A 27,949-nucleotide genomic window follows, 5' to 3' on the forward strand; every position below is an offset into this window, starting at 1 on the left:
GTAAAGAACAAAAAGAATAAGCACCTTCAAAAATAGGCCATCTCTCTCAGGCATTAAAGGTATCTTAAAAATAAAGGTATTTTACAAACCATGATGTGAACAGTGGAACTTTACAATCATATAAATTTAAGATGGATTAAAAATATTAAGAATGTAACAACTATAGACAAATTAAGAAAGAAAATGAAAATCACAGGATTTTATTTCTGCATGAATTCTTTAATGTTCAAGGTTAGAAAAGTGTCAAAAATTATGTCATTTTCAATATTTGCTAGACTGAATTATCTGATGTCAAGAGAAATATACATTTTTATATAAGGGTTTCCAAAATGTATTCTACTCACAGGGTGTCTCTCCAGCATGATTTTTCTTCGGCTGAATAAGCTGAGTCAACAAATAAAATGTTTCTACATTATCCTATCTAGAGGGATTATTAACAAGATAAATTCTTCCTAAATATTCCATGTATTTTGATTTATCACCAGTACAAATTTTGATGCTGAATAAGTTGTGAGCCATAATTAAAGTTCTTTCCACATTCCCTATATTCATAGGGCTTCTCACCAGCATGAATTCTATGATGACTAATAAGTTGTGAACTCTGAGAATAGGCTTTCCCACATATCTTACATTCATAGGGTTTCTCCCCAGTATGAATTCTCTGATGTCGAGTAAGGTCTGAGCCAGAACGAAAAGCCTTTTCACATTCCTTACATTCATATGGTTTCTCACCTGTATGGATTCTTTGATGCTTAATAAGTTGTGAGCTCTGACTAAAGGCATTGCCACACTCCTTACATTCATAGGGCTTCTCCCCAGTATGAATTCTCTGGTGCTGAGTAAAGTTAGAACCACTACTAAAGGCCTTCCCACATTCTTTGCATTCGTAAGGCTTCTCCCCAGTATGAATCCTCTGATGTCGAGTAAAGTTGGAACCACTACTAAAGGCCTTCCCACATTCCTTACACTCATAGGGTTTCTCACCAGTGTGAATTCTGTGATGTCGAGTAAGGTCGGAGCCACAGATAAAGGTTTTTCCACATTCCTTACATTCAAAGGGTTTCTTGCCGGTGTGAATTTTCTGATGATGAGCAAGTCTTGAGGGATGTCTAAAGGCCCTTCCACATTCCTTACATTCATAGGGTTTCTCAGTAGTATGAATTATCTGATGTGTCGTAAATTGTGATCCATGCTTAAAGGTTTTCCTATATTCTTCAGATGTACAGTATTTCTCTTTATTATTAATGATTTTCTGTAACGTAAAGGATGAATGCTGACTGAAAGTGGGCATGTCTTCTTGAGTAAATATCAGTTGACTGAAATGTCCCTCCTGAGAGCCATGTTGTTTCTCAAACTGGCCATTACATTCCCAATCATCTCTGAAACTAGGGCACTGAAAGTCATGTCTTGTAAGTCTTTCCATTATCTCCCACTGGGCTGATTCTATTTCATAAATTTCCTTCTTCGGAAATAGTTTCTTGTTCTCACATCTTGATTCCAGGACTGAAAGAAAATATGAAAGCAATCACTCACATTTTTCTTGTTTGAGAGAAATGAAACTTCAATTAAAACATTAGAATTAAACTGAATTTCTAAAACATGGACGAGAAAAGGAGACCTAGAAGGGAGGACACATAATGAGGGTAAGTGATTTAAAAAAACAACGTAAGTAACTGGCTCCCGAACACTGCTATAGATCAGAATTATTAGGGAAGCTTGCTAAATACACACATGCCTCAGTCTTATCTCCTTTGTTACAGGATGACTCTAATCATATACACACACACACAATATCTCAAAGCATATACACACAGAGACATATAATAGCATCCCACAGCATAAATTATAAAGTAAGGGAAATGATCATACCTACTTAACAGGGCTGTTGTCAGGATGAGATGAATATGCCTAACAAAAAATTCTCAGGGATTGACAAACTATGGCTCATGGCTCTGCACCTGTTTTTATAATTTTAGTTTAATTGGAACACAGCCACACTTATTTGTTACAAATTGTCTATTTGTTACATTGTGGCTGCTTTTGAACCACAATGGCAGAAATGAATAGTTGTAACAGAGACTACATGAACTGTAAGCCTAAGATACTTACTATGTGGCCCTTCAAGAAGAGTTTCCCAGCCCCTGGTTAGATCTGCTATAATGTCCAATACAGTAGCCACTAGCTATATGTAGTTAATCAGACTTAGATTTAAAGTCATTAAAATTAAATAAAATTTCACATTCAGTTCCTTAGTGGCACTGTTTACATTTCCCATGTTCAATAGCCAAAAGTAGCTAGTGGCCTCCATACTGCAAATCACAAATATAAGACATTTCTATCACTGAATGTTCTATATTGGACAGCACTGGTCTAGATGCCATAATTAGAGGGCCAAAGTCTCTTGACAAATAAGGAAAGAGAGTGGCAACCCACATAAGATATTAGCTTAAGAAAATTTAAGTCTTGGTTGAATCTAGTATGAGTGACAGGGAGGATTTTTAGTGGACACATATGGTATATATTTGGGGTTTGATGAAAATACTGTTTGCCTTGGAATTTTGAGATGCTGACCTCAGGGAAGAGAAGAGGGTATTTAACAAATGCATAAGCACTATAGTAGTGACGGCTGACTGACAGGACAGGCATTTGCAGATTCAAAGAGAAGGGAAGAAAATAAAATAGAAGGCAGTATACTGCTACTGAAAGATCAGATATATGAGTTTTAAACTCAAACTTGGATAATTACAAGCTTTCTTTTCTTGGGCAAATTAGTTCGTCTTTCTGAGTCTACAGTTCTGTCTAATACAATAGGAATGATAACTCTATGGTCATTGTGAGGACTGGAAATAATGTATGTACAGTAACTTGTATAAAATAAGTGGGAGATAATACTATGATAGAATTTGTAGACAAAAATGGGGACTTTAGGAAGTGGAGTGTTTTGAAGACCACTATGGACCCAGAGGAAAAACCTCAAGCCAAAAATGTGAAAATAATTCTAGTGCCAGCTTCTTCCTTTTAGTCCCATATAATCATTCAGCAAATCCTGCCTATTTTTGCTCCTAAATATGAAACTCTTCTGTTCCTTCTCTCCAATACAATGTTTAATATGAAACATCTGTCCTTTGGACTAATAGAATAGACTCCTACCTAGTTTCCCCATTTGAGGTTTGCAATCTTGAATCTATGCCACTAGGATGACATTAGCCTGCCAATGCTCTTCTTAATATCAGTGGCTTCCCACACAATACTGTTCTTACAATAAAAGCCAATTTCTAGAACATGGTGTATGAAACTCTCAGTGATCTGGTTCCTACCTGCATCTCCAACCAAATCTCTCACAATGCTCCCCTTTGCTTTCTAAGCTCCCTCCTCACTGGCCCTATTTTTCAGTTCTTCAAAGGCCTCCAGCTCTATGTCCCTCTCAAGGCCTTCCCAGGTACTCTTTCTTAAGTCTAGAGGGTATTTTCTTTCATTCTTGGCCTTGGTAACTACTGCTGATTTTCTAAATCTCTACTTAAAGGTCATACTTTCTGAGGCCTTCTTGGTCCCATGACCAAATTATGGAATTACTCTTTTCAGCACTCTGTTCTCTTTCTTAACAGGATTTTCACAATTTGAAATTACATATTTATTTGGGTTCATTTAGTATCAATAGGTCTTAAGTTTTGTGAGGGCAAGGATAATGTCTATCATCTCCACCAATGTGTATCTACCTCTCAGCACAGAGTCTGGTACATATTGGAAGATCAAGAAATATTACTGACTGACTCAGTCAGCAAGTGTCTAAATGTATACTCCTCATAAAAACATCTAAACATATTCCTTTAGAAAAAGGGATAGACTTGTCTCAAACATGGCAAATTGAATACATGTAATTATTACTGCTCTTTTATGAATTACCAGTAAAGTGGTAGGAATAAGATTAAATGAAAGAAGAAACTCCAAAATGACAGGGAGAAAGGAAGAGGAAAGAGCAGCGATAAAAATTTGGAAGCTAGAGAGTAAACAGAAAAGGATAAGTGACTTATCAACTAGAAAAAACATAAAACCTATATTGCAGATTGGTCATACTGTAGAATCTCAGATATTTTCAGGAATAGCAATCATCAGGTACCATTGAAAGTAGGGTACACGAGAGACTGCAAGAAAGGAAGATTAATTGAAAATCTGTATAAGAAATAGACCTCAGATTCTTAAATCTACCCCATACAGCAGGCTGATTCCCCTGTCTGCTATCTGCAGTAAACTCCAAGAACCTGGCAGCCAAGTTTATTTTATTAACTACTGGAAAGAAAGTAGAGGATTCCATTCTTGAGAAAACCAGCCAAAGAGAAAAGACAATAAATTGTTCTATGTAGATCACTCTACCATGACAATCATCAGTAAATCTGCAATCCCTCAGACACAAAAAGCACAAGTCAGCTCTTTAATTCTCCAGTTTTATATGAGCAGATATCCATCAGTCACTAGATACTTCAAAAAAATCTTAAACATGAGAGATTAAAATATAGAGAAAAAAGGAACACAGAAAAGACAATGAAGAAAAATTTTTTCTCTCCCTCCCTTTTGACTGGAGAAAAATTTTTTTAAATTCAAAAGAAGAACACTTCTAGAAACAACACACAATAATCCCATAAGAGAATGATGTCAGAAAAAAAAATTGAAAAAAACTTTAAAAAATACAAGGAATAGAAGGTAATAAAGTTTCACAGAAAGTACAACGTAAAAAGAGAGATGGAATATAGAAAAAAAGAAAATTCTATGAGTAGGACAAGAAATTTAAGATCTGAATTAGTTGTGTTTAATCATTCAAAAAATTTAATGATCCCTTACTATGTGTAAGACATGGTGCTAGGCACTGGACATAAAAAGTGAATAATCAAAGTTTGAAACAGAGAAAATGGTGGGGGATAAGTGATCAAGAAAATAATATAATAAAATTTCAGAGATTTCAAGTTTCTGAAGGAAATATCTCAGTGAATGCCTAGGCAAATGAGAGAATAAAAACAATGTTATGATATCTCAGCATGAAATACTAGAATCTCAGGAATAAAGAACAGATCCTGAAAGCACCAAACAGATTAAGTCACATAAAAGAATTAAGAACCTGAATGGGTTTGGGACTTAACAAAATAGATGTTATAAGATATTAGAAGACCATGGAGCAACGCCTTTAAAATTTTGAAGGTAAATGTTCTTCAACCTAAAATTATATCTCCAGCCAAATTATTAATCAAAGCCAGTCCCTGTGGACCAGGCACCAGGCCTGTCCACCTGCTGACCCAGGTACCAGGCAAGCCTACTTGAGGATTCCAGCAGCAAGTGTTCTGTAGACCCCGCCAGATGGCCTGCTCAAAACCCCTGGATGGGCTGACTGGTAAAAAGCATTTATTTTATTTTATATATATATATATATATATATATACACACATTTTTTTTTTTTCTCTTTTCTTCTCTTCTCTTCTCTTTTCTTGCTTCTTTCTCTCTCTCTCTCTTTGGCTGGCTGGTACGAGGATCCAAACCTATGACCTTGGGGTTATAAGGCTGTGCTCTAAGTAACCAAGCTAATCAGCCGGCCCTTAAGTTTTAAATTAGTTACCAGTCTTGAGATATCAGGGGATTTAATACTATAGTGTACAGTTTGTAGTTTCAATACATACATGTATTGTATCATGATCTAATCATCAGAATAGTTAGTAGTATAACTATCACCTAAACATTTATTACTTGCGTTTATAACATTGAACATACTCTTTTCTGGCTATTTTGAAATATACAATGCAATTTTATTAGTTTATTGTCACCCTAGAGCATCAGAATTTATTCTTCCTATCTAACTGTAACTTTGTAACTTTGTACCAGTCTACCAATATTTCCCCATCCTCCCCTTCCCCCACCCTTTCCCTGCATCTAGTAACCACTATTCTAGTATTCCTTTTTTATTTTCTTTTATTTTTCTTAATTGACCCATAGTAATTGTATACATTTATGGAGTACAATATTACATTTGGGTACATTCATACTTGATGCAATGATCATATCAAGGCACCTAGTATATCCATCACCTCAAACGCTGTCACCTCTTCATGTTGGGAACATTCAACATCCTCTTGACTAGCTACTCAGTCACACAGTAATTTTGTTGTTGACTATGTATGTCTCTGTACAGTGCTACAGAATACTACATCTCATTCTTCCTATCTCTCTACAATTTTGAATCCACTGACCACCTTCTCCCCACTGCCCTCTTCCCCTTACTAGTCTTCAGTAACCACTATTCTACTCTCTACTTCTATGAGATCAACTTTTTTAGCTTTCACATATGAGTGAGAACATGTGGTATTTTTTTCTGTGCCTGGCTTATTTCACATAATTTACTTCAAGCTCATCCGCATTGCTGCAAATGGCAGAATTTCATTCTTTTGTGGCTGAGTAGTATTCCATTGTGTATATATACCACATTCTTTATCCAATCATCCACTGAAGGAAATTTAGATTGGTTCCAACTCTTGGCTATTGTGACTAAAGCTGCAGTAAACATTGTAGTGCAGATATCCCTTCGACCTGATTTCCAATCTTTTAGATATATACTCGGTAGTGGGATGGCTGGATTGTATGGTAGTTCTATCTACAGTTGTTTGAGAAATTTCCATACTGTTTTCCATAATGGCTGTACTAATTTACATTTCTGCCAACAACATATAAGAGTTCCCCTTTCTCTGCATCCTCACCAGCATTTGTTATGTTCCGACTTTTTGATAATAGCCATTCTAAATGGGGTGAGATGATATTCCACTGTGGTTTTGATTTGCGTTTCTCTGATGATTAGTCATGGTGAATGTTTTTTCATATACCTGTTGGCCATCTGTATGTCTTCTTTTGAAAATGTCTATTCAGCTCCTCTGCCCATTTTTTAATTGAATTATTTGTTTTTTTACTATTGAGTTGCTTGAATTCTTTGTATATTCTGTATATTAATCCCTTGTTGGATACATAGTTTGCAAATATTTTCTCCCATTCTTCAGGTTGTCTTTTTGCTCTGTTATTTCCTTCACTGTGCAGAAGCCTTTCAGTTTAATATAATCCTGTTTATTTTTGCTTGTGTTGCCTGTGCTTCAGAAGTATTACTCATAAAATCTTTGCCAAATCTTATGTCCTGAAGTGTTTCTTCTATGTTTTCTTTTATAAGTTTTATAGTTTTGGGTCTTATATTTAAGTCTTTATTACATTTTGAGTTGATTTTGGTATATGGTGAGAGATAGGGGTCTCTTGATGGACATTTTTGCTGGATATAGAATTATGGGTTGACAGTCCTTTTTTCAGCACAATAAATTATTGTTCCACTTGCTTTTGGTTTCCATGGTTTCTGAAGAGAAATAGTCATCAAAATCATTGTTCCCCTACAAGTAATGCACTATTTTTCTACAGTTCTTTCACTATTTATTTTGTCTTTCATTTTCAGTAGTTAGATTATGATATGTCTATGTACAGACTTCTTTGGGTTTATCTTGTTTGGGGCTGTTAAGCTTTTTGAATTGGTAGGCTTGTTATACCTTTTACCAAATTTGCTAATTTCTCAGTCATTACTTCTTCAAATATTTTTTTCAGTCCTGGACTTTCGCTTCTCTTTCTGGAACTTCAATGACACAAATGATAAACCTTTTGTTGTTGTCCCACATTCTTGGAGGCTGTGATTTTAAATTTTTAAATTTTTTTTTTTTGCTGTTATTTGTATTGGCTAATTTCTTTTGAACTATCTTTAAGTTCACTAATTTTCCTCTGTTTTCTCCATTCTGATATTGAGCCTATCCAGTGTTTTTAAAAAATTCCAGCTATTGTACTTTTCAGTTCAAAAATTTTGATGTTTCTTCTTTATATCTTCTACTTTTTTGCTTAGACTTTCCACCTTTACATTGGTTTGCAGAGTGTGCATGACTGCTTGTTCAAACATTTTTATACTAATGCCTTAAAGTCATTATCTGATAATTCCAACATGAGTCATCTTTATCTTGGTGTCTATTGATTGTATTTTGCCATATGAATTGAAATTTTCCTCATTCATCATATGCTGAGTGATTTTGGTTTGTATCCTGGGCATTTTGAATATTATTCTATAAGACTCTGGATCTTGTTTAAATCCTATTTAGATTGTTGATTCTTTTGTTTTAACAGATATTGAACCTATCTGGTTCGGGCTTCAAGTTCCAACCAGCCTTCTGTGGATTGTGATTCCAATGTCAGTTCAGTTTTCAAGTTTTTGCACTTTTATTTGGATCTGTCCTATGTGTGCACCACCCGACAGCCAGTTTATCTTAAAGTTCAGTTCTCAAAGTCTTTGGTATGTTGTTTATGGTCAGATCCACATATATTCAAGTCAAGTTCATAAACAACTTTATGGAGTTGCTTTCTTGAGCTCATTCCATTCTGTGATATTCTTGATACTTTCTGGTTCCCTACAGCTCCCCTATTCATTTCTCCAGTCAGAAATCTGGGGCTTTTGTTACCTCTCTCTGCTATGTACTTTCTGCAACTATGCCTGTGTCTGGCAGGAGGGGGTTCATTGCATAGTTCCTCTGATAGGAAAGGAAGGTTCCTCTCCCTCATAGTTTTAGGTGCCCACAAGCCCCCACTGCTTTCACTGTTGTTGTTGCTGCTATGAGATTGTCTGGAGGCTAGGGCATGAGAAAATAGGAAAAAAATTATTGTATACATATATACACACACATACAAGAGATTGCCTCAATCTCTGTGGGTGTTAGAATATGGGTCCCATATCTTGCTTCTGCAGCCAAAATTAGAAGGCTTCTACTGGAAATATGCAATAAACCCACCAACTGCATTTGTATACCCCCAAATACATATAACAAATAATAGAAAATATCTTGAAACAAAATATCAAAAGAATTATAAGATCTTTTCAAATAAGTTTATAAAAAATGCACTGAAAGACAAGAAAGCCTAAATAAACGGAAAAAAATACTATTATCATGGATAATATAATTTAATATAATAAAGATATCATTTACTACTAAAGAGATATATAACTTTGAAGCAATTATACATACTAAAAACAAGTATAACCAAAACAGTCCTGAAGAAAAAGGTGAAGAAATCTGTCCTACCAGAAATTAGGACTTTTTTTTTTTTTTTTTTTTTTTTACAAAAACATGAATAATTAAGGTAGAGATAGATAAAAAGGCTAATGGAATAAGAGAGACCCATGCATACATGGAATCTGAATATATGACCAGAAGAGCATTGTGGATCAGTCGAGAACACACAGAATTTTCACTGAGTGTGGCAAAGATAATTTGTTTTGTATATAAGAAAAAACAATAATTCATCTCCATCTCACACTGTTCATAAAAATCAATTCCAAATGCATTAATAGATCTTTAGCAAGAAAATCAAAACACAAAAATTCTTGGACAAAAAAATAGGAGAAAATTGGGCTAAGGAAGGGTTTGTGAAGACCTAAAAAGTATAAAGCATACAGGAAAAAGAGAATTTAGGGGGGCCGGCCCATGGCTCACATGGGAGAGTGTGGTGCTGATAACACCAAGGCTGCGGGTTCGGATCCCTTTATAGGGATGGCTGGTTAGCTCACTTGGGAGCGTGTGGTGCTGACAACACCAGGAAAAAGAGAATTTTTTTAACTATATATAATTTATATCATTAAATATATAACTTGACCACATTAACACAAAGAATTACTGTCTATCAAAAGATAACATAAAGCAAATAAAGAAGCCACAAATTGGAAAAGATGTCTACAAAACATGTTATTGACCAAAACTTAGTATCCAGAATATACATAAGGAATTTCTACAAATCTTAAGAAAAAGACAAATTAGCCTAATACAAAAATGATCAAAATGGCATTATATAGAAGACACACTAATGATCAATAAACATATGGAAAGGTAATCATCTTCAATAATAAAAACAAGATTTTGCACCCATCAATCAGATTGTTAAAAAATGAAAAATAAATCTAATACAGGGAGAAATGGTGGAAAAAGGGTATTTTTCACATAAACTAATATAAACACTTGGAAAACAGTCTAGCATTACCTTGTATGCCAAGAGCCACCAATAATATTCCTGGGTGTATTTCCTAGCAAATCTCTTGCATATGTAAGTCTAGAAATTTAAATACTTGTATTATTATAATTATGTTATACATATATATATATATATATATCCTGTTGTGTGTATATTATATTTTACAAATAACATTTTAAAGGAAAAACTTAACAGATAGGTTGAAGAGCCTACAGGTCACAGTTAAAGAATATATTAGTAAATCAATACAATTCAAGGCCAAGGAAATATAAACTATTGCATCATAAGCAGAAAAGCAGGTGGAAAGAAACAGACATGGCAGATAATACAGACGTTTTATGTCAGTTTAATAGGAACTTAAGAAAGAAAAGAGGAAATGGAAGCAAGGCAATATTTGATGAGATGACTGCCAAGGACTTCCTATCACTAAAAAAAGATATGAGTCTTTAGATTGAAAAATACTACCAGAAGCAAAACATGGGGGAATAAGGTAACCACACCTGAATATATCATAGTAAAAATTTACCCAATTAGAGGAAAAGATCACAAAGTAACAAAACCTGAACACCAAAAAGAAAACATAAGAGAATATCTTCATGGCCTCGTGGCAGACAAAGATATATGAAACAGGACAAAAGAGTACATAGAGAGTGATGGTATCTACATAAGATTCAAAAATAGGCTAAGGAAGAATTTCTTAAACAAGACCCAACAAAAATGAAGCATAAAAGAAAAGACTGATAAATTTAAATTTGACTACACTAATATTAAGAATGTCTGCTTACAAAAAGAAACCATAAAGAGAGTTAAATTTAATTCAGAGTGGGATAAGATACCTGCAATCTGAAGAACATGCAAAATACTCAAAAGCAGAATATATAAAGAACTCTTATACAACATTAAGAAAAATACAGACAATTCAACAGAAAAACAGGCAAAAGACTTAACAGGCAATTCACTAAGAAGAATTTCAAAAGATCAATAATGATATGAAAATGTGTGTTCAAACTCATCAGTAAAGAAAACGAAATTAAAACCACACCATAGTACCATTATACAAACATCAATGGGTAAAAACCAAAATTTGACAATACCATATGTTAGGAAGCATGTGCAACAATGGAAACTCTTATATGCTGCTGGCAGGATTGTAAACAAGTATGAACATTAAAGAAAAGTTAAAATTAGGCAGCTGAAGATAGGCTTTAAAATCCATTCACTTATCTCCTAGTCCTAAAACATAGAAAATGTTCATAGCAGCTGCTTCTAATTGCCAAAAACTAGAAACAACCCAATTGTCTATGAACCGTAGAACTGATAAATGTGGTATATTCATATAACGGAATGAATCAATGAATCTGACTACAAGCAATAATACGCATAAATCTTAAAAGCAAAATGTTCGAGAATTATATTAAGTGAAACGAGTCAGGCACAGAAAGAGAAATACCACATGTTCTCACTTATTGGTGGGAGCTAAAAATTAATATATAAATTCACACACACACACACACACACACACACACACACACACAAACGGGGGGGGAGAAGATATAACAACCACAATTATTTGAAGTTGATACGACAAGCAAACAGAAAGGACATTGTTGGGGGGGAAGGGGGAGGGAAAAGGGAGGGAGGTCTTGGTGATGGGGAGCAATAATCAGCTACAATGTATATCGACAAAATAAAATTTAAAAATAAATAAATAAATAAATAAATGCTTTGGGAAAAAAAAAAAAGCAAAATGTTCAATATAAAAGCAAGACAGAGAAGACTATATAGCATACTTTCATTTATGTAAAATTCAAACTCAAGTAAAGCTATTGTTTTAGGTGGCATTCTCAGTTGGAAAAACTACAAAGAGATCTGCATTGGTAGTATTGTATTTCTTGACCTGAGTGATGGTTTCATGAGAATTGATTTCATAATTGTTTAAAAGTACACCTAAATTTTATTGCTTTCATGTATTTGTGATATTTTCTAGTAAAATATATCAACTGTGTGCTAGGCATATCTATATCTGTAGGCACAGTGGATAGATGGATCAAAGAAACAGAAAAAAAAGACCCTGAAATACAAACACAAATCACAACTTAACCTATCACCAAGGAGGCAAGTAAAACAATAATGAAATATAGCTGTTGAATAAATAGTACTAAAATAAGATGTGTGAGATTTGATTTGGACTTTCAATTTATACCTTATTGAAGAAAAATTTTAAAGGAATTTAAAAGCTATAAAACAAATTACAGATTTAAAAAAAATCAGAATTAAATGTCTATGAAATTTAGAGGACAGTTAATTTTCTAAAATTAGAAATAATAACAACCACAAAGGAGCTGACTACAGACACAGCAAAACATCAATATTAAAGATAGTACTCCAAGGGCTGGCCCGTGGCTCACTTCGGAGAGTGTGGTGTTGATAACACCAAGGCCATGGGTTCGGATCCCTATACAGGGATGGCCGGTTAGCTCACATGGGAGAGCGTGGTGCTGACAACACCAAGTCAAGGGTTAAGATCCCCTTACCGGTCATCTTTAGAAAAAAAAAAAAAAAAAAAAGATGGTACCCCAAATTAAAAAGTAAAAGCACCCTCTGAAAAAAATGATAAATAAATGTTTTTATTTCATAAAGTCCATATAATTGACTAAAAAAAAAAAGTAATAGATAAAAAGTGTAAAATATAGAAATAAACAAGTTAAAGATTAAGGTGAAAATGTGCACTCTCACAAGTCCTCAATATAATGACAATGAAACAATCCAGTGTACCAAGAAATTACTGTAAAATTCATTAGGGATGACAATTGCATTAAGGTTATGTAAGGCAGAAAACATCCCCTTTTTAAGAATTACATACTGAGGTTATGCCAAGGGTGAAATGACATGAGATCTTGGATTAGTCTGAAAATCTTGAGAAAACAGGGATAAATGAAGCAAGTGTGGCTTGTATGTTTGAAAATTTTCACAATAAAAAACAAAATAATATAATATTACTTGTCAAAGAAATGAGGAAAAAACATTTATTTAAAATAAAAATTAATCATCCCTAAAGAGTATAATGAGATGAACACTATCAAACATTATGAGTGGGTGAAAGCTCTAAAAATATCTTGCTTCTGAGAATTTATCCTAAGAAAATATGGAAAAATTTATAAGCATAAAGTTTCACACCAGAATGGTGATTTTATAAATGAGCTTTGGAAAGCAGACTAAATATACACGTATAAATACTATGTTTGAACTACATTAAAAGAAAAAAAAATTTTATGAGAAAATGCGTATAGAAACTGTTACATACCCTATCTAATTTTCACGATCAGATCTTCATGGTACTTTGCCTCCTACAGTTTCACCCTTTATCCTGCCTTCTGCCCAACCTACATTTCCTTGCCATACCTTCCTTATTCTGTAGACCTCCAGACACTGGGGAGCTCCCAGGGTCCTATCCTTGCCTTTATCTATGTTTACTCCTTAGGCCATCTCATCCGGTCACAAGGCTGTGTATCTCCAAATTATTCTCCAACCTGATCTGATCCCTAAGTCCTGGACTTATATATTCAACTGCTTACCTGATGTCTATGCTGTGTCCAATTAGCATCTCAAACTTAACACAAGCAAACCCGCCCTTGATTTTGCAACCCCCAAACCCACTCTTTCTCCATCTCAAGTAATTGCAAAGCCCACTGTTCCAATGGCTCCTTCCAAAAAGCATGACTCCTTTTTTTCTCTTATACTCCAAGACTAAATCCTGCCAACTCTCCCTTGAAAAAAGATTCCAGGGCCGGCCCGTGGCTCACTTGGTGGAGTGTGGTGCTGATAACACCAAGCCACGGGTTTGGATCCTTATACAGGGATGGTCGGTTAGCCCACTTGGGAGAGCGTGGTGCTGACAACACTAAGTCAAGGGTTGGGATTCCCTTGCCGGTCATCTTTAAAAAAAAAAAAAGATTCCAACTCCCACCACTTTTCTCCTCTGCCACTGATAACACACATGGTCTCTGAGCCATCATTGTATCTCAAGCAGACTATTACAAATGCCTGCTAAATAACCTCTCTGCTTCCAACCTTGCCTCCTACAAAACAAGTAGGGTGATCCTTTTAAAATATAAGTTGGATCACAGCACCTCTATGCTCACAGCCTTCTAGTGACTTCTCAGGATGAAAAGATTTACCATGGCCTGTGTGGCAGTACATAAACTGATCCACTCTTCCCCACTCCTGCCTCTTTGATCTCATCTCCCACCCACATACTCCTCCACTCTCACTCTGCTCCAGTAACTGGGCTGCCAGGCTGTTCCTCAAACACAGCCAATGCACACCTGCCATAGAATCCTTGAATGTTTGGCTTCCTCTGTCTGGAATGGTCTTCCTCCCAGTAGCCACATACAATGACCTACTGCTGTACTTCTTTGGGTCTCTGCCCAAATATTACCTTATTAGAAAAAGTTTCTCTTATTACTTCACATAAAATAGCACCCTATATCCCCTTTCTCCACTTTATTTTTCTTTTTAGCACTTACTATTACCTGATATACCATGTAAGAAGATACTTCAAAAAGTTCATGGAAAAATGGAATTAAAAAATAATATGAATCCTTCCATGAACTTTTCCAAGACCCCTCATATTCATTTATTTTTGTATCTCTTCCTGCACTGGGAGGTAAGCTCTGAGACAGAGATTTTGCATGTTCTATTCACTACTATAAACCCAGTGTTGAGAATAGTGCTGGACACACAATGGGTGCTCCATAAACATACACTGAATGAATAATGTGCTGTCCCATTTTCCTCCTTCATACCAGATCTATCTTTGCCAGCTCTAACTTCTTCCGGGAGACACAGGCCCTTCATTCCTAACACTCTATCTAAAGTCAATGATATGTATTCCCAAATCTTTTCCTGTGACTTCTATGTAAATCAACTCCTCTTCTACATCTTTAGCCCTCACTTTCTGCTAAGCTCCCTATTTTAACTTCTCTTATGGTGGTTCTCTGCTTTGTAGAAGTTATTTACAGACTCCTATGAGGCTATAAATTCTGAAACTGCTTATTCCTTTTTTCATCTCTGCAGCACCTAGCTAAGTATCTCACACATGTCAAAAAAATCAGTAAACATTAGTTAAAAGTATGAATGAATTGATTATGGCATGAACTCTTGTATCCGAAAAAAAAAACTAGTTAAAGAAAATAAGTCTTTGGCAATGTAAAAAAATATATATTTCAGGATACAGTGATGCTTTTACAAGACTAAATAAAAAAGAGAATGGGAAGCTCAAAAGGAACTGGATCCAAACTCTGGATAGAAAGGACTATCATTATAGAGGGTGGAGAAGTACACCAGCTAGTTAGAATTGGAAGAGAAGTACGAGAAGAAAAGTAGGCAAAGTGTGTTAGGTAGGGGAAAAGGCAATATCATTTAAAAGCTCATGCTGAAAAGGTCTTACATTTGAATTATAGGCCTAAAGCTTTTGAGGAGAACTTCCTAGACTTTATTTCAAAGACACCATCTCTCCACTGACCATCTGGGTTGTTACCTTCTCACTGGGTTGTTACCGTCTCACTTCTAACTGGGTTGTTACCGTCTCACTTACCTGGCCACTGGCCTCTTGTCAGTTCTCTGTCAACCAACCAGGGCTCCTTCCCTTGCTCCAAGTAGGAGATCACATTTGGTTTAGAAATGGAATGTCCTGCTTACAAAAGAAGTAATGAGACAAATTTTTGATGAGAATGTCCCAGAACTCAAATCCAGTCACTTCATTATAAAGAAAGACAGGATATTACAGAAAGCGTCAAAGAAAGGTACAACAGACGTATGGAACATAACAGAAGATTTAAAACATCCCCCATAACTCAATGTAGCTTCCTTTTTCTAACTCTACAATATTCAGAACATTCCTATGTGAACAGGGTATAGAAATCCAACTGGTTTTCAAAAGGTAGGTAGCATTTCACAATGAAGGAGGTAAACTCTCCAAGGGCAGAATCTGAATTATTATGAACACATATCCTTACCCACTGAAACCAGGTTGCTGTAATTCTCCAACATTACATCTCTGTATAAATCTCTCTGATCAGCATTCAGGCATTCCCACTCCTCCTGAGTGAAATCTATGGACACATCACTGAATATCACTGACTCCTAGAACAACAACCATGTATATGACTTGATTAATAAAAAGTGTTTCTGTGAAGGAAAGAGAAAAAAAGATTAAGGTAGAGGAAGTGAAATATAGCAAACATATTAACGTCTGGGATGCAAGTGGAGGATGTAAACAAATAAGCACAGCTGAATCACTGTGCTTTCACGTAATTCAGTTTCCCCCAGGCAAAACTGCCTGTGTATAGTGGGATACTTCCATTTTCCAAACATTGGCTGACAAGGTACAAAATCCAGTAAAGAAGTTTCCCAGTTAAATGAAATTATATATACAATGCCTAGCATGATACCTGTCATATAATAAATAATCAATACATGTGATCTTCTTTGTCCCTCCTCTTTTCCCAAATAGCTAAAAGTAAAATTTCAGAATAAGGAATAAAATAAGACATTAGAAGCATCCAGAAGGGAGAACAGGTCAGATAAGCAGGGCAGCATCAAGAATCAGAAAGGCAATGCAATTCTCAAGAACACTTGTAAAGTCAAAACCCGATAAGAACAATGCTTCAATATTCTGATGAAGAAAACAAATCCTGTCATACAGTTCTATAACAAACTATCATTCCGTTGTGAGTGTCAAAAAAACCTTCCCAGACATACAAGGACTGAAGCACAATTTCTTAGGGAACTACTGGAGAATGTGCCCCACCAAAAGAAAGGAGTAAATCAGAAAAGAAAACACAGGATTCAGGAAACAGGTAAAGTACACAGGAGAGTGTGAAAGTCCAGGGGAAACAACAAAAGGGAAGTCTCAGGAAAACTGTGCAGCAGGCTGAGGGAGCAACCAGATGAAATGGGAGCAAGGAGACAAAGGGAATGGAGAGGGAAGTCTCTATGTTCAAAAGCAACTGATGTGTTGGACCAGATGGAAAACTTGTTGATTGGCATGTGGCAGTGAAGCTGGGGACTTTGGATACAAACACACAGACAACTAAGCAAGTGGAGAAAAAAAACTATTAACTCCAGGAAGATGAAAGGATTGGAATAAAGCCCTGAGTTGGCCTGGCAGTGAACAACACTGGCAGCCATAATAATGTATACTATTGATTTAACCAAAACTGGTGATATAATTAATAACAGAATCAGGAAAAATGGAAGGTGCAATATGAGAATACATGCCCCTTTTCACTTTGCAGTAAATCAAGAGATAATGAGTAAATTGAATTCATCACAAAAATAGCAATGAAACCATATTCAAGAATTGAGGGCAAGGCCTTTTGGAAGTGGGACTGGTGATGAGGCATGCCTGGAATAGCACTACTTCACTTGTAAACACATATAAAACGGCTTTTAAAAATATTTTATCTTATAAAACTAAATCTGCATATAAGACTCCATTCTCATGCCACACTATTAATATAATAATTACTCCATGTTACAATAAATGCTTTTCATAGGCATATTTTTTCCTCACTGAATAATATTCTACTGTAAGAATATAAATGACAACTTTTCTTTTGCCTTTAGACATTTAGGCTGGAGGCGATCTTTAAAGACCTCCCCAACATTGGCCCAATGTTATTTATAACCACCCATTGCCCAACTGTAAATTTCCCTTGTTCTTGAGCTACAGGAAACTGATGGAGGATGATCTAGATTCACACAATGGTTTACTGACGTCAGTTTTTCATGGATGTTTAGTGAGGTGTCACGGCTTTGTACCAATCACTAATCATACTCCCACACATAAAAGGCTCATAAACCAGGACATCTTGCTATGTACTAAGACTGAAATCAAACAAAACCATCACACACATTTTCTTATTGGAAAATCCAGGTCTGTGGAGTTAATCAGGGCCTTTCCCAATGAGATGCACCTAATCACTCATTTCCATGCCATCAAATCACTGTCCAAGCAAATTAGACTCATTTATTCAATGTGGGGAGCACATTTCTGTCTGTGGATAGTGGGATACTTCCATTTTCCAAACACGGCTGAGAAGGTACAAAGTCCAGTTAAGAAGAGTTTCCCAATTAAATGAATTGGGATTTCTGGCAAAAGTCTGAGATAGGAGATGCTACAGGACATTGTAAATGAGTATGTAAACACTGTTTAAAAGAAGGGAGAACTGGAGAAGGCGCTGGGTTGGTTAGGAGAAAATGAGGGTCATGTTCTTGAAGGGTGACCCTGGTAACCACTGTAAAAAAAATTGTTCCAAGCTTGGTCTGGAATTTGTATATTAAGTAATTCACAGTCTCTTTATAGGAAGAAATAAGCACTCTTGATTAAACTGTAAGCAATTTTCTGATGAATTTTTTTATTTTATTTTATTTTTTTTTTATTTTAAAGATGACCGGTAAGGGGATCTTAACCCTTGACTTGGTGTTGTCAGCACCACACTCAACCAGTGAGCGAACCGGCCATCCGTATATGGGATCCGAACCCGGGGCCTTGGTGTTATCAGCACCGCACTCTCCCGAGTGAGCCACAGGCCGGCCCATTTTCTGATGAATTTTAATTTGACTAAAGCTTCTTCAGAGAAACTTACCTGACCACTTGCATAACTAACAGTTAACTATAAGTGAAGAGTATAAAATTTCTTCTTTTACATTTTTTTGTTTTTAAATTTATTTTTTAATTGACATGTATTGATTGTACATATTTACGGGGCACAGAGTTATATTTCAATACATGTATACAATGCATGATGATCAAATCAGGGTAATTAGCATATATGTCATCACAAAAATTTATCATTTCTCTGTGATAAGGGCATTTGAGCTCCTCTCTTCTAGCCAAGTGAGAATGTACAATAAATTATTATTAATTATCGATGCCTAGTACTACTATAGACGACTAGAGTTTATTTGTCCTATCTAGCTGTGATTTTGTATCCATTAACCAACCTCTCCCTATCCCCTTCTTCCTTCCCAGCCTCTAGTAACCACAATTCTAAGAGTGCAAAATTTCCAACAATGATTATCTAAACACTTCTTTTTTCTATAAGTAAACAGTCTGAAAGTTTTTATTTTTAACATCAAAATCATCACAATGGGCTGGCTGGTTAGCTCAGTTGGTTAGAGTGCAGTTATAACACCCCAAGGTCAAGAGTTCTGAGCCCCTTACCAGACAGCAGCCAAAAAAAAAAGAAAGAAAGAAAAAGGTATCACAATGAGGAAAGCAGCAAATATTTACATGTACTATGTACTAGGGGTAAAAATGAGTCTACTTGAGCAAAAAGAAAGAGTATCTCACCTGAGCCATGGCTTTGATATTTGTAAAAAGGACCTCCTCTGGGCTCCTCTTTTGGAAAAAGGTAGAGCTGGGAGAGGCAAAAGAAGATACATGAGACCTCACTTGCCTCACAGCTCCCAGAATGATCATTTCCCCTCTGTTCACCCCACACACTTGAGGGTTATCAGTGCGAAGAATGAGCACATCTCTCATCTTCTCCAGCTTCAAAGACACCAAGGGTTTGACAGGAGCAGGATGGATTTGGGCAACCTGATATGGCTTGGAGAATATGTTTGTTTACACATACACACACAAAGATAAAATTTTTTTTTTTACTTAAATTATAGCGTATCATACACACTGTTATACACATTGCTGTTTTTACTAAATATATCTTGGAACGAATCCCAACTAGTAAATATTATGCTATATAATTGCCTTAACAGCCACATTGTTTTATATTAAATGGATATATCTTAATTTATTTAACCAATGTGTGGTCAATAATCTTTTGTGTTGTTTCCAGTCTTTCACTATAACAAACAATGCTGTAATAAATATCCTTCTGCATATATCATTTTACTTGTATATAAATTCACAATGATCAATTCCTTAAAAGTATAATTGCTCAAAGACTATATGTATTTTAAGTTTGAATACATCTTGATCGAACCAGTTTTCAATGAGCTTGGACTGTACACTCAGGTCCCAAGTCCTGACTAAGAAACAATTATTTGCTTACTTTAAGAAAACTTTTGGGTTAATGGGTTTTGGCTTAAGACAACTGAAACCTAGAAAAGCAAACAAAATAATATTACTGACACCTCTGGAATATATTAAAATTAGCATAATAGTAACAATAGGAAGGAATTAAGAAAGTATAAAAATAATGTAGAAATGGACTAAGCCCACATCACTGATACTTTAGAATAGCTTTTGACTATAAGGGTATTAATATAACTTGTAATAATTGTGTACATTCTTTATATACATCTTTACTTTAAAATGTTTAAAGTGTCCAAAAGAATAGTTATACTGAAATACTAACAGAAGGCTAAATTATTTAAGGCAAGTAACTGAATTAGTGATCAATGTTTAAGAAAATTTTGCATGTTCTTTTTATTAGATACAGGAACTTAATAAACTAAAAGTTATACAAACTATAAAGAGCAGTGAGCATTCCTCTCTATGCACAAAGCTCCTTGATCATTAAACAATTTATCAATAATTTCATGCAAAACTGACCCAGAAAGTAGCACCATGCTATCAATAATAGCTTCCTCTACCCCTACATATACTGCATTTCCTTAGGGGTATACATATTCTAGGAAATGAAAATCAAAGTAATCCAAAAATATCTCTTTAAAACCTGAAATCACCTTTTAATATTATTAAGCTCTTAGTATTCTTTTTTTTTTTTTTTTTTTTTGGTAGTGGATGGCCAGTACAGAGATCCTTGGTGTTTCAACACCGCACTCTAATTAATTGAGCCAACAGGCCAACCTTTTGTATTTTTTTATCAACCAAATAGTCTATTTAGCACCATTCATTGTACTAGATACTAAAGAATCAATAATAATGCAGAAAGACCTGGAAACAGAGTTCTTTCTCACATGCTCCTCACTTTAAGCCCCTCTCCCCTTTTAGTCTCTCTTCCTGGCTTTTTCCTGGTTAAAAGGATGTCCCCAAATGCTGCACCTTCCAAGAAAAATGGCATGAAACATTCCCACTTAAATAGCTCCATACTATGCTTGTGTACTCCCAACCCTCCTCATCTTTGCCCCTGGAGAGCAACCTCCAAGGCTGAATTCTTGCATCTAAGAGATGTGCTCCTCTCTTTATTAAATTCAGCCCTTATTAATGTAAAAAATAATCTACAAATGAGAAAGAGAACTTCCTGAACTTGAGAAATAGCGTTAAGAAATATATACCTACTGTTGAGAGAGACAGTCCATCATGGGCTTCTCACACTCATACATCTTGCTGGGTGTGCCAGACTCTAAGAATGTAAGGTTCTAACTACTCTTTAGCTGGGCCATTTCTCAGGGTTGTTTATGTAGCTGATAACCTTGAGAGATAAGATAACATCTTTTCTGGGAAAACGGCAGGCTTCCTTACTGCTTATTATAAAAGCAATGGATTCTCCAGGCTCAGTTCCTCAGTGGCTACTCAAAAAGCATTCAGTGTGTAAATGTATAATGTTAATGTTAATGTTAATGTCAGTGTTAAATGTATAAACAACATTCAGTGGCCTCTCACGTTGCCTCCATGGGAGCTGAGGCATGTTTGTTGATCCATGTTCAGGCTGCTTGTTGATCTATGAGTAACAAAGTCTTTGTCTCTAATCCAGGAGTCTCATGTGTTCTGTCAGCATTCATGAAACTAACAGGCGCATTTATTAACTGGTAAGTAGGGAAAAATCAAATCCTACAGCTAGTATTATACTTAATGTTGAAATACTGAATACTTTCTGCCTGAATTCAGGGGAAAAAAAGAACAATGTGTATTGTCATCATTTCTTTTTAACAATGTACTGGAGGGTCTAGACAGTGCAATAACAAGACATGACAAAAAGGTGAAAAGTATAAAGATCAGAAAGGAGAAAGCAAAACTGTCATTATTGATGGTTTGACAGATGATAAAATTGTAGACCTAGAAGATCCTAAGTAATCTAAAAATTGTTATAATTAGTAAGTGAATTAAACAATGTGGTCTGATATGAGGACAATATACAAAAGTCAATTATATTTCTAGCAACAAACAACTGGAAAATTTTAAAATTTAAATACCATTTAAAGTTTCAACAATAAACATCAAATACCCAGGTATAAATCAAATGATGTGCACTAAAAAACTGCCAAGAGAAATTAAAGATCTTAACAAATGTAGGAATATACCACATTTACTAGGTGGAAGATTCAATGTTAATAAGATGTCAAGTCCCCCCAAATTATATAGATTTGCAAAAAAAATCCCAGCAAGGATTCTTTTTGGGAGGGAGGGTAGAAACTAACAAGTTGATTCTAATATTTATACAGAAACTTTTACAACAGCCAAGATGGTCTTGAAGAAGAAGAAAAAAAGTTGGAGGACTAATATTACACATTTCAAGACAGTGGAATACTAACAAAAAGACAAATAAATAAAGCAAAATATATAATCCAGAAAAAGAGCCACATAGCCACATATATATTATGTCACCTGATTTATGATAAAAGCTCCCTGTAATTCAAATGGGCAAAGCTGGTCTTTTTAAGAAATAGTGCTAGAACAACTACCTACTTGACTGGGGAGAAAAAAAATTAACCTTTACCCCTACTTCTCACCATACACAAAAATTAATTCAAGATGGATCACAGACTTAAATGTGAATGCTGAAATTATAAACCTTCTAAAAGAAAACAAAGGAGTATATCTTCAAGATCTTGGGGTATATATAAAAAAGCACTAATCATAAAAGACAAAGGTCTAAAAACTTGCTAGAAAAATAGGGAAAGAGAAAAACAGGCAATCTTTAAAAAGATTTTTAAATGTTCAAGGACACTCACAACTCGAGAAATAAAAAAACAACACTGAATACTATTTCTCATCTATTACATTGGTGAAAACTAAAAAGCATGACAACACATTCTGTTGGCTAGGCTGTGGGAGGGAAACAGGCATGCTCATACATTACAAGTGGGAATGAAAACTGGTACAACAGTTCTAGGGGGGAATTTGGCAATGCCTATCAAACCCATATAACATTTACCTTTTCATCCAGCAATCCCACTCCTAAGAATCTACCCTAAAGATATCCCTCCAGCAATACAAAAATACATACTCTACAAGGTTATTTATTACAACAGCACTGCTTCTAGTAGCAAAATATTATAAATGACCTAAATATCCACACATAGGAGAGTGGTTGAATAAGCTATGATAAATCTACACATTGCAGTTTATGTAGCTGTAAAAAAAAGAAGTTTGAATATCTCTTTGAACTGCTGTGGAGTGATATCCAGGAAATATCATTAAGTGAAAGAAGCAATGTACAAAAGAGTACCTAGAGCATGCTACCTTTAATGCAAAAAGATGTCATTCAAAAGAAAACATATAACTGCTCATTTATGCAGAAGAAATACAAGAAGGATAAAGCAAAAATTAATGAAGCTGATTATGTACAGGGAGTAGAAGGGAACCAGTTTAACGCTTTCACACACAAAATATTGTGGCATGCTACAATGAACTAGGATGTGGGGAAACCCAAAATGCAACATATTAATATAAATGTATGAAAAAAGAGTAACAAAACCACATTGAAGGGAGTGGCAAAGAAAAGAATTAAACTGAGTAACTTTGAAAAATGTTTTTGACTATATATATCATAAGGTTAAAGAAAAACAGAATTGCACACACTCAACTGTAGTTAGTAAACTTGTTTTTTACATGGGTGTGGGTTAGCAATTTTGAAACTACTTTATATGTATTCTAGAATAGAGCAAATTATTGATATTGAGAAGCAGCTTTCTCACTTTGGAGAAAGGAGTAACAAGGAAATGACCCCCTTGATGGGAGACAACTCTCCACGGGTCTTGCATGTTTTCTGCACATCTTGCCAGTTCATATACTAAGTGCTTTTTTTTCTGGTCTATTTTCCCAAGATGTTTATATAGTAAATAGCCTTGGAAAATGGAGAGAGTCTCCCTCCACAGCAAAGGGCAAGCAAGCATGCTTACTACCCATTATAAACAATTCAGGTTCCCTAACATCAAGAGAGCACACAAAAACCTGTGTATTTTACATTATCCTATGAATGTAACTAAACCAGTACAAGAATATGTTGATAATCTGACTATTGCTATGAGCGATAAACTGTCCTTCACCTCTGACCCAGAAGTCTAATGTCTTTTGCCAGCATCTGTGAAACTTTGGCAAGCTAACTTGTTAGCTTACAAGCACGGTAAAACCTCAGATACTTAACAGTTCTTGACAGAAACTTGTAGTATTAGATTGGAATTGAAGGTATGCGTGTGAACTAGTGGTTTTACATATATAAAAAATAAATAGATATGTAACAAATAGATAGATAGTATGAATAGACATTTGTATATTTTCTAGCTCTCTCCGTTGACTAGAATACAGCAATGACAATCCACTAGCAATAAATACACCAAGTGCTCAGGTCTTGGTTTATAAATCCATTCTTCAGTAAAAGAAACTAGGACTCCTTGGAGAAATTGCTGATTCCAGATCTGGAAGAAGGAAAATACAAGATGAGCCTGGAATATCTTCTGGTGCCAGAAAGTAAGAAAATGCTTTTAAAAAAAATGATGGCATGTGATGGTATGTTGAAAGGACACAGGAGCCAGCTTAAGGAGCTCCTAATGACCAAATCTGGGACAATTTGAGCAACAAAATAAATCATGATAATAATGGATTAAAACCCCTAGAATATAAATATCCATGAACCCCTAAATAAATAATTGAATAAACACATAGGGAAGAAGGAACAGCCTTACAGTAGAATTTAAATTCATAAATGTAGAAAGAATGAGGGAAAAATAAAATCACCATTGGGCAAATATCACAATAATAATATCTACAGACAAGAATTATCAGTGGACATGAAAAATAATGGGCGAAAAGTATGATGAGAAACAGGATTTTTGCACAGTCTCAAAGTATCTTCTCCCAAGACACATATTAAGAAGGAAAAAAAGGAGGAGAAATACAGAGGAGAAATCTGGCAAACACCACATTAACCAAGTGATCAATGTTAACTTTACCAGTAATGAGATAAACTAATATCATATAACTCCTGATATGACACACTGAAAAGGACACAACATCATTTCTGTGATTTTCTTGCTAAAAATACATAGTCTAAATTTAACCATAAGGAAACATCAAACAAACCCAAATTGAAAGACATTCTACAAAATAACTGGCCAGTACTCTTCAAAAGTGTCAAGGCTGTGAAAGATAAAAAGGACTAAAGAACAATCTCAGATGGGAGGAGACTAATAAGACAAGACAAATAAATCAACTGGATCTGGAAAAGAAAAGGACAATTAGGAAATTTTAATAACTATAAATTAGTTAAAAGTCTTGTACCAGTGTAAATTTCCTGGTTTTCATAATTTGTACTGTGGGCACCTGGGTGAAGAGTACATGGGAATTCTTTACACTGTGTTCACAACATAAAAATAAAATTTTAAAAAACGAAAAAAGAATTTAAAAGTGGAAAGTGGGAAAAGGAGCCTGAATAGACATTTGGAAAAAGCGGATATCCACAACGGCCAGCAAACATATGAAAAGGTGCTGACCATCATTACACATCAAGGAAATGCAAATTAAAACTATGATGAAATTCCACTCCACAAACAACAGAATACTTAAAACACTAGCAATACCAAATAAGAGAGAGGATGTGGAGCAACTGGAACTCTCACACATTGCTGGGTGGAGCGTAAACTGGAACAACCACATAAGCCTACCCTATGATCTAACAAATGCTAAGTATTTACCCAAGAGAAAAGCATTCACAGGAGAATGTTCATAGCAGAAGCATGATCTGTAATAGCCCCAAACTGGAGACTACACAAACATCCATGAACAGTCTAATCAATTAATACATTGCAATATATTCCCAAATGTAATGAGAACTAAGTACAATTACACTGAACAGCATAGATGAATTTCACAAACATAATATGGAACAAAAGAAGCCAGGCATGAAAGAGTGCATGCTACATAATTCCATACATACAAAAACATGAAGTTCAATAATGGGCAAAACTAATTAAAGGTGACAGAATTCTGAATAGTGACTTTGGGGGAGAAATGACTGAGAAGGGGCATGAGGGAAACATCCAGGGTCCTGGCAAAGTTCTTAATTTTGATCTAGGAGACTGTTACACTGCTGTATACTTAAGATTTGAGCACTTTACTATATATAGGCTATATCATAAAAATTATCAAAACCATGTTTTGGTAGGGATATGGAGCAATGTTCCAAACGCTGCTGTGCAAGTATAAATTTGTGCACCCATTATGGTATATATTATGGCACTATTTAATAAAATAGAAGATATTATGACTCAGTAATTGCACTGGTAGACAACCTCAAGCACGTGTACCCTATATTAAAGAATGTTCGTAGCAGCATTGCCTATAAAATCAAAAACTAGAAATAGGGCCGAGCCCGTGGCGCACTCGGGAGAGTGCAGCGCTGGGAGCCCAGAGACGCTCCCGCTGCGGGTTCAGATCCTGCATAGGAATGGCCGGTGCGCCCACTGGCTGAGTGCCCATCACGAAAGAGACAAAAAAAAAAAAAAAAAAAAAAAAAAAACTAGAAATAAATCATATGTCCATCATTATTCAAAAGGGATGAATACTTTTGGTATACCTCAAAGTCTGGAATACAATACAGCAAAGGAATTGAATGAACTGCTATTATATCTAATGTGGATAATTCTCACAAACAAAAGTTGTACAAATAAAAGACAAAATGACAGCATTCAAATACAGTTTAAAAAAAGGGGGAAAACTAGAGTGGTAATGCTTAGAGAGGTGATAAAACTTTATACACTCACCCAGTCACAGAAACCTAACGGCACACCCACCATGAGGACACTCAGGTACAGCAAACTCATATCCAAACCAACAGCACTACACACCCAGGGCCTCAAACGGTCACATAAGCACAATCGTACACTTACCAAAGGGACACTCACAGTCACAACCGCACTGTCACAAGCACCTCACACCTGCACCTGCTCACAGTCACGATTACATACTAACCACAGACGCATACATAGATACAACCACACAGAATTCACAGGTATCCCCACCTGTTCTGGCCGCACACGGTCACACTATCACACCCCACTACGGTACAAACTCGATAACACTCAACCATTCACAAGCTCCTCCTCACACTCGCACACACAATGCCGCACCTGGTCCCGATCTTTCACACACACACACACACACACACACACACACACACACACACACACACAAACACACCCCCAAGCACCTGGTCCCAATCTTTCACACACACACACACACACACACACACACACACACACACACACCCAAGCACCTGGTCCCAATCTTTCACACACACACACACACACACACACACACACACACACACACACACACACACACACACACACACACACACACACCCAAGCACCTGGTCCCAATCTTTCACACACACACACACACACACACACACACACACACACACACACACACACACAACGGGGGTCTCGCCCTATTATACCAGCAGTCACAGGCTCCCAGACTGTGCTGCACACGGTGGAATCGTTAGGATCCCAAGCACGGCCTGCCACAATCCCACGGTTATTCACCACATCCCACCGCACAGATACAACCACACAATTTCAACATCACCTCCTCCGCCGCACAAAGCCAAGGCGCCGGCTCAGGCCCCGCCCTCTCCTCCCGTACCTCACCTCAGGCCTCCCAAGCTTCCACAGCAGCACAACCCTCCGCAACCCTGGAGTGTTGCTAGTGAAGCCCCGAGTGTCC

The 27,949-nt window shown here is 35.9% G+C and overlaps 1 protein-coding gene across 2 annotated transcripts; it reads right to left on the reverse strand.

Moving 5' to 3' along the window:
• Positions 1–237: 237 nt before the first annotated feature.
• ZNF566 (zinc finger protein 566) lies at positions 238–27,949 on the reverse strand. Of its 2 annotated transcripts, none has more exons than XM_063111899.1 (5): positions 27,869–27,949; positions 19,427–19,493; positions 16,086–16,257; positions 15,665–15,760; positions 238–1,503 (listed from the first exon to the last, which is right to left on the reverse strand). In XM_063111899.1, the coding sequence occupies exons 3-5, from the start codon at positions 16,117–16,119 to the stop codon at positions 479–481; spliced, it is 1,155 nt and encodes a 384-aa protein (XP_062967969.1). In that variant the 5' UTR covers positions 16,120–16,257; positions 19,427–19,493; positions 27,869–27,949; the 3' UTR covers positions 238–478. The 2 variants fall into 2 exon arrangements, with proteins under 2 accessions (XP_062967969.1, XP_062967968.1); XM_063111898.1 differs by having other exon boundaries at positions 16,086–16,212; positions 27,869–27,943.

This window comes from Cynocephalus volans, chromosome 10 (genome assembly GCF_027409185.1).
Source record: "Cynocephalus volans isolate mCynVol1 chromosome 10, mCynVol1.pri, whole genome shotgun sequence".
Lineage (NCBI taxonomy): Eukaryota > Metazoa > Chordata > Mammalia > Dermoptera > Cynocephalidae > Cynocephalus > Cynocephalus volans.